Raw genomic sequence first — 14,161 nt, 5'->3', positions numbered from 1 at the left:
TGGGAAGTTAATTTAGGAGGTTATGAGGTTAACCTCCTGAATTATGTTATGTGATTAAGCTTCACACCAGTAGAGAATCCCTTCACAAAGTCTCACAAATGGTGTTGCCACTGCTGGGGGAAGGAGTCTTAACTAACTCGTTCTCTTGGTGGCAGCCTAGTCCATTGTTGGAAAAGTCTAATTTGATTGTACAAAAATGTTGTATGTTGTGTGAATTACAGAGCTGGCTCTTTTTAACCCTTTGAAAGTTGTGCTTTCTAATGCAACTACAAGTGTTTATTAATTTATGTTATTTTTCAGGCAGATGATACTGACGGGTTGTGTGGCATTTGCACGTCATGTTGGACCAACACGTGTAGAGGCTGAACTTTTACCACAGTGTTGGGAACAGGTAAATAACTGTATTGGGTTTTCCCCTAGCTATTATATTCTAATTTATTATGAGTGTTCAGATTTTCTGTTTTAAATGCCAATAGGAAATATGTGGGATCTAAATTATGCTGCTGTTTCTGTAGTCCAGCACGGTGATTTCACAGCACTAAGAATGCTCTGGGATGCTTTGCTTTCTTCGCTCTTCCAACACATAGTTAAGAAACACTGGTTTCAGTGCCAGGTACCGCTGTAGTCATTACATGCAGTAATGGGCAAAATACATACAGTGGTGAACAAAAGACAAAAACCTTTTAGTGGGGAGATAAGAGTGAACAAATAAATGATATGTCTTGTATTATTATAGATTATGAAGAAAAATAGAGCAGGATAAGGGTTAGAGAGTGATGGAGAATGCTATTTTAGAAGGGGTGGTCAGAGCAGGAATCTGAGCAAGGGATGTTTAGGCAAGGATCTGAATGAAGTGAGTTACTGTAAATGCAAAAGCCCTGAGGTAAGTTCAAGGGAGAGGGAGGCCATGTGTGTTTGCATATGTGTAAGGGAGGGGGGGTAATAGAAATAATATATGTATTATGTATTTGTATATATTACAAATATATACAGAATATAAAGTGTAAACTGTTGATGTGGGAGGTTTTTGTATTTATAATCCACCTCACCCATTTACTTACAATACTTTTGGTTTTATATTGAATTTTAATATTCCAGTCCTGTGGAAAACTCACAGTCATTGACTTTCTAGACTTGATGTTTAGATCATTAAGTGGCATACTTATCCATCTTAAAAAAAAAGATGGATTTCTTATTTATAAAGACAGGTTTCATGGCCTTATTTATAATAGCATAGTCACTTATTCTTAATACTGGTCTCTGGAATATCATTAAAGCATATGGTCCTTTAGAATTCTATTCCTAATTTGAGTATTCATTTTTTTCTTTAAAATTTAGTGGTGTTATATCTAGATTAAATATGTAAACTGAACATTATATATGGTCCTCTTATCTCTGACAGTCCCTTAGGTCACCTGGATTATAATGCATACTAATTTAGGGTGAGGCTCTAATCATTGAAAGTCAAATTTGGAAACAGCATATACAATTTTAAATTTACAGTTCTGTACAGTTATTCATAGGTATTTATAATTTCTAAACAGTTTTTTCCATTTCCTTTTTTTTATTAAGCTCTATTGAGATATTCAGATATAATACACCCATTTAAAGTATACAATTTAGTGTTTTTTAGTATATCCACAGAATTGTACAGCCCTCACTACAATCAGTTTTTTTTTTAAGATTTTATTTATTTATTAGAGAGAGTGCAACAGAAAGAGAATACAAGCAAGAGAAGGACAGAAGGAGAAGCAGGCTTCCCGCGGAGCAGGTAGCCCGATGTGGGGCTCAATCCCAGGACCCCGGGATCATGACCTGAGCCGAAGGCAGCTGCTTAACCAAATGCACCACCCAGGTGCCCCTGCCACAATCAGTTTTAGAACAGTTTTATCACCCCAAAAAGAAACTCCAACTGTTTGAACTTAGTTCTCTTACTTCAAGTTTGTTTTGGCTATTCCGGGTCCCTTGAATTTCCATGTGAATTTTAGGATGAACTTATCAAAATCTGCAAATAAGCCATCTGGAATTTTCATAAGGACTGCATTGTATCTGTAGATCAGTGTGGAGAGTATCTCACCATCCTAACAATAGTGAGCCGTCTTACCCATGAATTTAGGATGTCTTTCCATCTATTTAGTTCTTTTAAATTTTCTTTCAACAATGTTTTGTTGTTTTCAGAACACAATTTTTGTACTTTTTTTGTTTAATTTATTCCTAAATATTTTATTCTTTTTGATACTGTTGTAAATAGAATTTTCTTAATTTTATTTTGCATTTTTTGCAATATAGAGAGATACAATTGATTTTTGTATGTACATTTAATTTTAAGACTCATTGAGCTAGACTATAAAAAGCAAAATGAAAGTTTACATATAACATACTTTGACATTCAAACCATTCTGCTCTGAGGTTACTATTTCTGGAAAATTTAGTTTACAGATATTCATAATAACCATCATTACCACCACCTCTTCTATTACCTGAATAAACATGGATATTGGGGATCTATCTAACCGACTACCTCCCATTTGTTGCCCAGTAGATTGCTATGTAATTTCTTTTCTTAATTTTAGGCATCCAATACTTTAATGAATTATGGCACCTTTTCATATGGGAATATGAGAACAGATATACTTCTTTTCCAGTCAAGGAAAGATTTATATTCTATGAAGAAGACATATGGGAACAAAACCCAGTATGTGTCATTTTTTTTTTTATTTTGTTGTTATGGTTCAGTGTAGTCATCATAACAGCAAAACCCCAACATCTTGCATATACAAACAGGAATGGATTGAAGTCTGCTTACTTTAAAAACAAAATCATATTTTGGCTCTAGTTAAATCATTGATTAACTTACTTCCTAATCCCTTAGTTAAAAAAGAGAACTGATGAGTCACTCCTGGCACATATTATAAGCCGTATCTATAATATCCAGAAGCTGAGTTTTTCAAATTTAAAAATAAACTAATGTTGCTAGGGCTGGAGAAAGGTGCTTCTGACATCCTAAGGAAAGCCTAGTTATAGGTAAGCCTACCATCTCTAGACACCTTGCCACATTTTCATCTTTGCTTTATCCTTTTTTCTTTAACAGATAACCGCTGTGGCCTCATTTTTTAGTCTCTCTCTGATTCCCTTATTCCTGATCCAGTTATAGGCACACAGGGATTCCCAGAAGTGGAAAAAAAAAAAAGATGCTGTATTGCATTCTTAACAGGATTTATTGTGAGGAGTAATTCTCTGTTGGAGGAAAGGAGGTTATGTTGTTTATGCTTAATTTGTTTATTTTTTACTCTAGATTAACCACAAATACCCAGAAAGACGACTACTTGTGGCAGAATCCTGTGGAGCATTGGCACCTTACCTTCCTGTAAGAATTGTCATTTTTTCTTCAAAACTTTTTTTCCTTTTTAATAATAGAGAAACTTTTTATCAAGTCACTTATATATTTTAATTCAAATTCTCCCAGGGCATGCTATCCTAATAAAAGGAAGGAGATGAGCCAAAAAGATTAGTCTCACATTGATATAATATGGCATTACAGGCAGATAGGTATATTAACCATTTTGCATGAGGCATAAATGTATTAAATTACCAGCAGTTCTCAAAATTTGTGGTTCGAGGACCCTGGGAGATTCTTTGAGATACTTTCAGAGGGGTCCATGAGGTGAAATTATTTTCATAATATTAAGACACTTTTCATCTTTTTCTCTGTGTTTACATTTATGTTATTGGTACAGAAGCTATAATGGGCAACAATGCCAATGCATTAGCCCTGATCTAGGCAGTGACCCCCAAATATACTGATAATGATGTATTCTTCACTGCCATGTACTCAGAAGAGCCAGTTTCACTCAAAAATAAGCTTGATGAATCAATAAAATTATTAATTCTACTAAATTTTGACCCTTGAGTTTATATCTTTTTAATATTTTGTGTGACAGAATGGAAAATACTAATATCAATCCCTTTTGCTGAGGTATCCTGAGGTATAATGGTTATTTCAGGAAAAGGATTTCAAATAGCTTGAGTTGTGAATTGAACTAGCTCCTTTTTTCATGAGATACTGATTTTACTTGACCAACACTAACACACAAGCTCTCGTTATTCAGAAATGAGTATTTAGCAGATATTTTTATGAAAATGAGTGAAATGAGCCTGTCACTTTAAGGAAAAACAAGTAGATGACATTTATTGCCAATGATAAAATTGGAACTTTTAAGTGAGAGCGAGAATTTTGGAAAATTTATTATCTGCCACCATGGGTTTGACAGCTTCTGAGTATGTAAACACATTTCTGAGATCTTAACATGTGATTTTTTGAGATTATAATAAAATGTGTCAATATTGAAGAGCGTCTGAATAAGTCTATGGTACAATGTTTCCCAAATGACCAATGCATACTGCTCAAAATCACACATGGGTAAAAATAGAGGCAAAGTCCAAGATAGACCAGTGGAATTTTTGTCTTAAAGACTTCATTTATTTATTTGACAGAGGGGGGTGAGGACAAGCAGGGGGAGTGGCAAGCAGAGAGAGAGGGAGAAGCAGACTCCCTGCTGAGCAGAGAGCCCCACAAGGGGCTTGATCCCAGGACCCTGAGATCATGATCCCAGCTGAAGGCAGACGCTTAACTGACTGAGCCACCCACACACCTAAGCAGTGGAATTTAATGTGCCAGAGTTTAGAGTTTACTAGCAAGGAACCATATCATGGTTTCAGATTCTACATTGCATCTAACCTCTAAGAAACTACCACTTGTCCAGTTTTAGTGTGGAATTAAAATATCTATTCTTGGGCGCTGGGTGGCTCATTTGGTTAAGCAACTGCCTTCGGCTCAGGTCATGATCCTGGAGTCCTGGGATTGAGTCCCGCATTGGGCTCCCTGCTCAGCAGGGAGTCTGCTTCTCCCCCTAACCCTCTCCCCTCTCATGTGCTCCCTCTCTCTCTCTCCCTCTCTCTCATTCTTGCTCTTTCAAATAAATAAATAAATAAAATCTTTAAAAAAAAAATCTATTCTTATCAGAAAAGGCTATTAAAATACTCCCTTTTTCAATTACATGTCTCTGTGGGGCCAGATTTTCTTAAAAACCAGCTGAAACTATCATAACAATTGAATGCAGAGCAGATAAGGGAATCTACCTGTTTTCTTTTAAGTCAGACATTAAAGTGATTTGCAACAAAATGTAAAGCACCATTCTCACTAATTTTTTTGTTTTATAGTTATTTTCATTAAAATGTTATACATGTTACTAACCTTAAATGATTTTATTGTTGTTTTTAAATTTCTCAGTTTAAATTCTAATATGATAAATGTCAGTAGATATTACCCACCCAAATAAAAGCTGTTTGCAGTGCTCAGTAATTTTTAAATGACTAAAGGAATCCTTCCATCAAAAAGATGAGGACCCCTGGACTGTTAAACTCTTTTAGGTATCTTTCCATAAATCCAGGGCTTAGAGAGGGTAGAGGAATGAGGTGACATCACAGTTATTTTAATTTAAACAACCATAGTTTAAAGGAGGACTTGACAAACTGCAGCCTGGAGATCAAATCTGTTAGACCTTGCTCTGCATACTAAAATCACACTGTAAATTTATGAAAATGGTCCCATCCTCTATTGTATTCTAACTATTAGATGTGAAAAGGACCTAAATAGGTGCCCCTACATGAGTCAGTTTTGAGCATCCTTTTATATACTGTTCCAAGCAGAGATGAACATCACATGCACAAAGGGGATAAATAAGCTGTTCTACACTGCCCCTGATAGTAGAATGTTAAGCAGTATGAAGAATAGACTTAATGTTTCCTCCATGGATCTTCACTTGCCTAATATCCCACCACAGCTGCTAACAGTAAAATCTCAGCGCGGTCATGGCTTCAGTGGAGTAATGCCTCCTGACTTGTCCTGTGGGTTCCCTGTGGCGTACTGAAACTAACTGCTGCACCTGACGTCAGCCCAGAGCAATGTGAAGCAAATACCCAGCTGAAGTTTACTTACCTATGTCCTGCTGCCGAGGCTGATACCAACCCAGAAGCCCTTTTAAGATCTTCAAGGCAGTTTTTTGGGCAGTTTTTATCCTAGAGGATAAGTAAACAAGGCTGTACTAAAAGACATACTCAACAACCTAAATGTGACCAAAATTTGGTAAAATTACATATACTTTTGTTTCTAGGAAGTCAAAGCAAAAACTAGGTCATTTAAAGATGACCGATAGACCTTGCTCTGCATACTAAAATCACACTGTAAATTTATGAAAATGGTCCCATCCTCTATCTTTATTGTATTCTATTAGATGTGAAAAGGACATAAACAAGTTTAGATTTGAAGAATTTTATAAACTGATCAAATTATAATGTCCAGAGAAGGGAAGTAAGGGCAAGAATTTGCATAATGATAGCTCTTTATTTTACCTTCAGGCATTAATTAGGCTAAAACATTCTTTAACAAAAAAAAAAATTGTGTGAAATTAAGATACAACAGTGGTTGACATTATATTAAAAGAGTAGCATCTGAGGATAGCAATGCAGTTCCCTTTGAAGTATTTTTAAAGTTTGCTCTCATATTTTATCATCCTGTTTTTTTCTCAGTTCTTCAAAAAATAGGAACACCAGGATTTTAGAATGTTTCCACACTCCTACCCCAGACAAATGTTTTTGATTAACGGAGCCATGTTTGTAATCTCTCCTGTTATTAAAACTCTGAAAGTTCTTCTCTGAGTTAAAAACAAGTATCGGTAGAAGTCATTGTCCATTTATAGCAGTGTTGACTTCGTTGATTTGCCAAAAGTGCTTGCTACTATGTGATGTAGAATTTGAAGGATTTGCACATATTTAGTAGATAGAAAAACATGCTGGGGGGCGCCTGGGTGGCTCAGTCGTTAAGCGTCTGCCTTCGGCTCAGGTCATGATCCCAGGGTCCCAGGATCAAGCCGTGCATCTGGCTCCCTGCTCAGCAGGAAGCCTGCCTCTCCCTCTCCGCCTGCTTGTGTTCCCTCTCTCGCTGTCTCTCTCTCTCTCTCTGTGTGTCAAAATAAATAAATAAAATCTTTAAAAAAAAAAAGAAAAAAAAGAAAAACATGCTGGAAGATGATTAATACCAAATTCAAGGTAGATGTTATCTGTAGAGAGGGAGGGTAGAAGAAGGTGGGAGAGGCTGGAGAGTCAGACAAGCTATATCTGTAATGTCTTATGTCTTTGAAAAATGAAGACTTAAAAAAACAGAAAATGTGAATATATTTAATCTGGATTTTGAATATGTGGATGTCTGTCTTATTATTTTCTATGCTTTTCTACTGCTAGTGTAAAATAAATAGTAAAAACATGTTTTTATTTATTTTCAGAAAGAAATACGTAGCTCCTTGGTTCTCTCAATGTTGCAACAAATGTTAATGGAAGATAAGGCAGATTTAGTAAGAGAAGCTGTGATCAAAAGCCTCGGTATCATTATGGGATACATTGATGATCCAGATAAATATCAACAGGTATGTTTTTCAGAATGAACCCTATTTACTCCATTATAAAATTCCAAATAAGTTAATATTCCAAATCTCTGATTCAGCTACCCAATAATCTATAGTAGGGATGGGAGGTATGTCAGCTTTAACCAGTTGCAGTTGGCTGCCTGGTTTTACTTCAATTCAGAAGAAAGTGCTAGGATTCATTTGCAATCTCTGCCATAGTTTTGTGGCAGGAAATTGGCAACAAGTGTGCCATGTTTACCACCTTTTCTCTTTGGTTTCCACATCAATGGATACATGACATTTTCTTTAAAGAAAATGGGAAGGATAGGATTATGGATGGCTTGCTTTCTTGCTTAAAATGTTTTCTAAATGTACTGCAGTGTATACTTACTGCTTTTTATTGAGGGTTTTTTTTTTTTTTTTGGAAGTTTATTCTTTTAAAAATCTAAATTTTACCTGTTTCTTTTTGGCAGGGTTTTGAATTGTTGCTGTCAGCCTTGGGTGATCCCTCAGAAAGAGTAGTTAGTGCAACACATCAAGTATTTTTACCAGCCTACGCTGCCTGGACTACAGAACTGGGAAATTTACAGTCTCATCTTATACCTACATTGCTGAACAAGATAGAAAAACTTCTCAGGGTAAATGCTTTCTTTATGTATACAGTTTATAGAAATGTAAAAGGTGTGTTCTAAGTCATCTTGGAAGAATGCTGGGGAGCAAGGACAGAAAGTACCACTTAGCTGAACATTCTAATAATTTACCAGTTAAAGATTTTTATTGGATTAGAGCCAAGAGAGATTTGAGGAAGTTCTGCTTTGCTAAAGCCAGACGAGAAAGGGCATGAAGTAGCACCTTTGTGGAACTCACTTGTACATTATTCAGAAAGCTAGCTCTTCCTTGTCTCTTCTGAAGATTTAAAGATTTTAGGTGACATATCAGCTCCAGTTCCCAGAATGCAGAGATAACTAAAATATTAGTCTCTAAAGCTTTCTTACTTACACGATTTCAAAATGCTTTAACTGTGTTTACTTCATTGCAGTAGTTCATTTCCTTCTTAAAATGAACATTTTTTTTTCCCAAATAAAAGAAATGAAGAAAAGTTGAAAAAAAGATAGTAACTTCTTGATTTAATTTTTGTACTAAAAAGTCCCTTTAGAGTCTAGAAGAAAAACTAACATTTCTTTAATGTCTATTATGTGCATTAGGGTAGATACCTTCTAAATAAAACGTATTATTTCATTCTTATAACTCTTTGAATTTTATTTTGGTTTCGGTGTGGAAACTGAGCTTTTAGGGAACCTGCCCAGGGTTTTACAGCCGTCAAATGACAGGTATGAGTCACTGATACCAAACTCTTACCCGTTCTACCCCCAAATTTTAAAGAATCTATAAGGCTCTTGCATAGTGACTACTCTGGAGACAGTCTTATCCACATGTATTTATTTAATTTAAAAATTTGGATTTTTTTTCTATCAATTTAAAAATGGGTATTAAAAAAACTATAGACAACTAGACCAAAGTAGTCCTTTTTATGAAACCTAGGAAATTTTTTAAAGTATTTTTTTTTAATGTTTACATTCCTTCTACCTGAAAATTATCCATTCCTTTGTTTTTCTTGTTCCATTTCATAACATGGTTAATTCCATTTTGCTATTAAGGATGCAGTATTCCGCATAGGTAGTAATTCTTCCATGAAGAGATTAACTAATTTAGTTGATAGTGTGTAACTCATATATCTGGTATCTCTGACACTGTTGTTATTTTATAACATAGTAAGGACATCTCAAGTGGATTTGAATAGCAGTAAACACTTTTGTCTCTAATGATTCTATTTTCTACTTTAACATTTGGTTTCTGTGTACCATACTGATCCTTTTACTCTTTTTTTCTTTCTGTTATCTCTTTCTTTTGTTTCCTTTTGAAATTTTTTCTCCCACATTTCATCTGTGCGTTGAATTATTTTAAAGTGCTTTCAGTGCTGGCAAATACAGATGCCACCAAATCTGTAAAAGGAGACCAGAAGTAGGAGAAGGAAAGTAGCAAGCGCTGCTGCTGATCTAACAGTTGAACATTTAAAATTATTCCTGTGGCTCACTTTAGTTTCTTTATCCTGACTTACAAAATTTCAAAGGATAAGATCCTCTTAAAAGAAAAAAAGCCTGTAGAAACAGTTTCATACAAATTGAAATGACTGATGTTCACCCTAAAGATTTCCACATAAAAAATTATATTACTTATATAGTGCCTTAGTGCTTCTTCACATTTTCATGTACTTAGAAAAATTAAGAAAAGATTCATGGACATCTCCACTAGGTGCTGTGCTGTGAGTCTACCATACAGATCCTTAAATGCTTTATTCATTGCCACAGAAAGGAAGAGCATTATAAATACCTAATTTCAGAAAACTAAAACTAGCTTCCACCTCCTTATGTTTCAGGAAGGAGAGCACGGGCTGGATGAACATAAGCTGCACATGTATCTTTCTGCTTTGCAGTCCTTGATCCCATCTCTCTTTGCATTAGTGCTGCAGAATGCACCTTTCTCCAGCAAAGCCAAGCTTCATGGTGAAGTGCCACAGATAGAAGGTACTGAACTTAAATTATGGAAGGAAGATGTAGAATATTAGCAACTTAGCTTCCCAAATAATTGTTTTTGTTTAAACTTCTAAAAATTACTTTATATGACAGCATAATTACTAAAATACATGTGTGGAATCTTGTGGTCATAGATTATATGATAGCTAAGTTAAATGGTGCCTTCATCTTTTATGAAGAAGCCTCATGGTATTATTTTATAATATTTGTACTTTCTTTCCATTCCTAATCTATAGTATTGATAACCTTTTTTTCCAGCAGCTGAACTAAGTTTTCTTTCATTAATAGAGCTGAATCAATGAAAAGGTCACTGAATAGTTACTAGTGCCAGTTTATGAAGCTTGTCATTTCCACTTTCTTTATATTTTTTTCTCCCCCATCTGCTTCATCTTACTTTCAATATGGGAAGGTAAATGTAATTACTCTTTTCTACTTGTGCTTGACGGGAATATAAGCATTTGCAGCAGATTTTTTTTTTCCTCCAAAGAAGGAATATGCCTTAGTTTCAGAAATAGTGACGTTGATAGCAAAAGCCAGTATTCTCTTCTCTCAGTGTCCACCTAACTAGTAAGAGACCTTTGATCCATGGCACTTAGTAACCCCACTGCACCCAACCCCCAGGATAAATGGCTATAGACCAGCTATTACTCTGTATGAGATCCCTTTGCAACTTCTTCAGATTTGTGAAATTGTCCATGTCTCTTACTGGCTTCTGATAGACAAAAGAATGATAACATTGAGAACATCAACAGACACTTAATGTTTTTGCAGTTTTCATGTAAACTGTGAGCTGCCCTTAATCTTTGGGAATGAAGTCATGTCCAAGAATACACGAAGCACGACATAAAAATGGCATATACTGTTTGAATGTCTGTTTTACTGGAAAAATTGAGAATGGATGGAGTAGAGTTAATTTAACATTTTAAAATATTATTGAGGAGAAGGAAAATTCGGATTTTTAAGGAAAGTCTTCCTAAAGCATTCACAGCCGTCTGCTTCAGGTTCTACCCTCTCACATATTAAGGTTCCTCATCTGCCTAGGGGCTTTCCTATCTTTCTAATTCCCTCTCTTTCTCTTTCTGTCTTGCCATATTGGTTTGCTAGGGCTGCCATAACAAAATACCACAAACTAAAATTTATTGTCTTGTAGTTCTGAAAGCTAGAAGTTTCAGATCAAAGTGTCAGCAGGGTTGGTTCCTTCTAATGGCTCTGAGGAAAAAGCTGTTCCATGCCTCTGTCCTCGCTTCTGCTGGTTTGCTGGCAATCTTTGTCATTCCTTGGCTTATAAATGCATCATCCCAATCTCTGCCTTCATATTCACATTCCATGCTTCCTCTGTGTGTGTCTGTCTCTATGTCCAAATTTTCCCCTTTTATAAGATCAGTCATATTGAACTAAAGGCCCACCCGATTCCAGTATGATTTCATCTTACCTAATTCTACCTGCAACAACACTATTTCCAAATAAGGTCACATTCTGAGGTTCTAGGGTTTAGGACTTCAACGTAGGAATTTATGGGGGGGTACATAGTTCAACCTGTAACATTTGCTATCATCCCTTCATTAATGTATTTAACAAATAACTCTTGAATGTTGCCTGTTGCCAACCACATGCTGGAGAGTAGATGAAAATTGTCAGAACAACTGCTTTAACATCCTGAATATATTTCTTTTAGTATTTATGTGACCTTTTCTTGTGATTATATCTTCATCATACCAAAAATAATCTTTTCTTGGGGCACCTGGGTGGTTCAGTCATTAAGCGTCTGCCTTCGGCTCAGGTCATGATCCCAGGGTCCTGGGATCGAGCCCCACGTCGGGCTCCCTGCTCGGCAGGAAGCCTGCTTCCCCCTCTCCCACTCCCCCTGCTTGTGTTCCCTCTCTCGCTGTGTCTCTCTCTGTCAAATAAGTAAAATCTTTAAAAAATAATAATAATCTTTTCTTTTTAACCCACACAAATATTTTTATTACCAATTTATTCTACACCATTAGCTAATACTTACGTCAGGAACTATTTTTTAAATACTTGGGATCATTCATGAATAAAATAGACACAACTTTCTGTCATCATAGAGCTTACATTCTGTTGAGAGGGAAACACATTAAAGAGTCATAACAACTGTTATTTTGGTGGGTAATTGTGGTTATTTTGTTGACAATAAAATGCTGGTATTTTTCCAGCCTATTAAAATGGCATTCTGAGGACCTTTCTATATTGTTATAAGTTAGATCCTCACATTTTTAAAAATTCTATTAAATAGAATAATATTTTGAGACTCTTGAACCATTCTGATTATTTACCTATAATAATTGAGTTATCCAAGTAATTGCTTATTTCTTGACATTATTTTGCTTCTATTGGACCTATCTTTAAATCTTTTTATTTTTTTTTTTATTTTTTTTTTTTTTTAAAGATTTTATTTATTTATTTGACAGAGAGAGACACAGCGAGAGAGGGAACACCAGCAGGGGGAGTGAGAGAGGGAGAAGCAGGCTTCCCGTGGAGCAGGGAGCCCGATGCGGGGCTCGATCCCAGGACCCTGGGATCATGACCTGAGCCGAAGGCAGACGCTTAACGACTGAGCCACCCAGGCACCCCTCTTTAAATCTTTTTAGACCTTACTTTCCCCGTAGTTAATTTTGATGTATCTATTTTACTTTAAACTGTTCCTTTTTTTTTCAATGATTTGTTAGTACTTTTGAAGAAATAACATTCATTCTATCATAGTATAGCAGATTGTGACAAGTATGATATAACCCTGTTTGAAATTACATCTAATATGTTTGACATGATCTATTTCTAGATGAAGTACAGATACCCCTTACAATCCAAATCTGTTTGATTCTTGGGTTGAGATACAGTGAGAATTCAAGCAGAAACCCCAGATAGTGAGAAATACCATGTTACCCAAACTCATTTATTTGTTGGTTGGTATATTATGATAGCAAATAGGAGAGTTTGGCTAGCAAAGGATGATCTTTATCTGTCCTTAATATATTGTTAAAAGCCTTGGGCAGCATAGAAAGACAATGACATCTTAATTTTGTCTTTGAGCATTTTTTAAATTTTGTGTATTTCATGTTTTCTTAAGCTTAATAATAATTATTAAGCCATTAATATGTTTCCAGACAATTCTATGTATTTATTTGTGTCTTTTTAGGATGTTAGCCTCTATACAGGAGTTGTTAGGCAATTAGGAGTTTCCTACTAACAGTTAATGAGCTGTCGGCATGCATTATTCATTTAATAGCCATCAAGAAGTGTTCTCTTAATAACCTGGGATCTATTATGATCTATAGGATCATAAGTTTTATTGATATGTTTGCAAATTTAAAATATGCTGGTTATATCTTCATGTTTTATTTACATAATTTTAAGAGTTCTTCAGTTTTCCCCCAAATTTTTGAACTATATACTTGGGACCCTGGTTATAATATTTATAGTACATTTTGCCTCATCTTTGTGGTCACCAGCTTTAACACTTCATATTAAGTTAATGTTTATCAAACTCTGGAAATTTTTTTAAATTAAGTATTTAATATTGGAGATTAACTACTTAAGAAACCTGTTCAGCTCAAGCTTTAATGTATTTTGTATCATTATTCTCTGGTATTCATTATTTCCCCACTATTAATCTGTTAGTTCCTTACTCCCTGAAGGAAACATATTTATCATATTTACTATTTCATCATTATAAACAGTCTGGTGGAATTACAAGTATTTCTTTTCTTTTTTTTAATTAAATTCAAATACATATTTTAGCTAACATCGTTGGGCCAATTTTAATTTAACCTAAATGAAATTTTACTCTTCATTAGCAAACTATTTCATTACAGTATTTGTTTATTAACTGTTGAGTCTCATAAAATCTTTATTTTTGAGATTGTTAAATTTGTTCACATGTGACAAGAATTTGTTTTACTTTTTTCTTAAATTATTTTATTAATAAGTTTCGGTTCTATATTTAGTTTATAATAAGCTGGAGGCGCCTGGGTGGCTCAGGTGGTTGAGCATCCGACTCTTGATCTCAGTTCAGGTCTTGATCTCAGGGTCATGAGTTTAAGCCCCGCACTGGGCTCTCATGCTGGGCGTGGATCCTACTTTAAA

General features: G+C 35.2%; 1 protein-coding gene across 9 annotated transcripts in view; it reads left to right on the top strand.

Annotated features, from left to right (window-relative positions):
* Nucleotides 1–14,161, top strand: part of RELCH (RAB11 binding and LisH domain, coiled-coil and HEAT repeat containing) — a 118,629-nt gene that overhangs the window by 56,094 nt on the left and 48,374 nt on the right. For all 9 annotated transcript variants that reach the window (XM_036109034.2, XM_036109036.2, XM_036109035.2 and 6 more), the window contains 5 exons: nucleotides 301–391; nucleotides 3,296–3,367; nucleotides 7,341–7,481; nucleotides 7,934–8,098; nucleotides 9,898–10,045. In XM_036109034.2, the coding sequence (XP_035964927.1) occupies nucleotides 301–391; nucleotides 3,296–3,367; nucleotides 7,341–7,481; nucleotides 7,934–8,098; nucleotides 9,898–10,045 (617 nt within the window). The remainder of the gene's footprint in view (nucleotides 1–300; nucleotides 392–3,295; nucleotides 3,368–7,340; nucleotides 7,482–7,933; nucleotides 8,099–9,897; nucleotides 10,046–14,161) is intronic.

Source organism: Halichoerus grypus, chromosome 13 (genome assembly GCF_964656455.1).
Source record: "Halichoerus grypus chromosome 13, mHalGry1.hap1.1, whole genome shotgun sequence".
Taxonomy (NCBI): Eukaryota; Metazoa; Chordata; class Mammalia; order Carnivora; family Phocidae; genus Halichoerus; species Halichoerus grypus.
The sequence above is the reverse complement of the archived record's forward strand: the minus strand, read 5'-3'. Positions and strand labels throughout refer to the sequence as shown.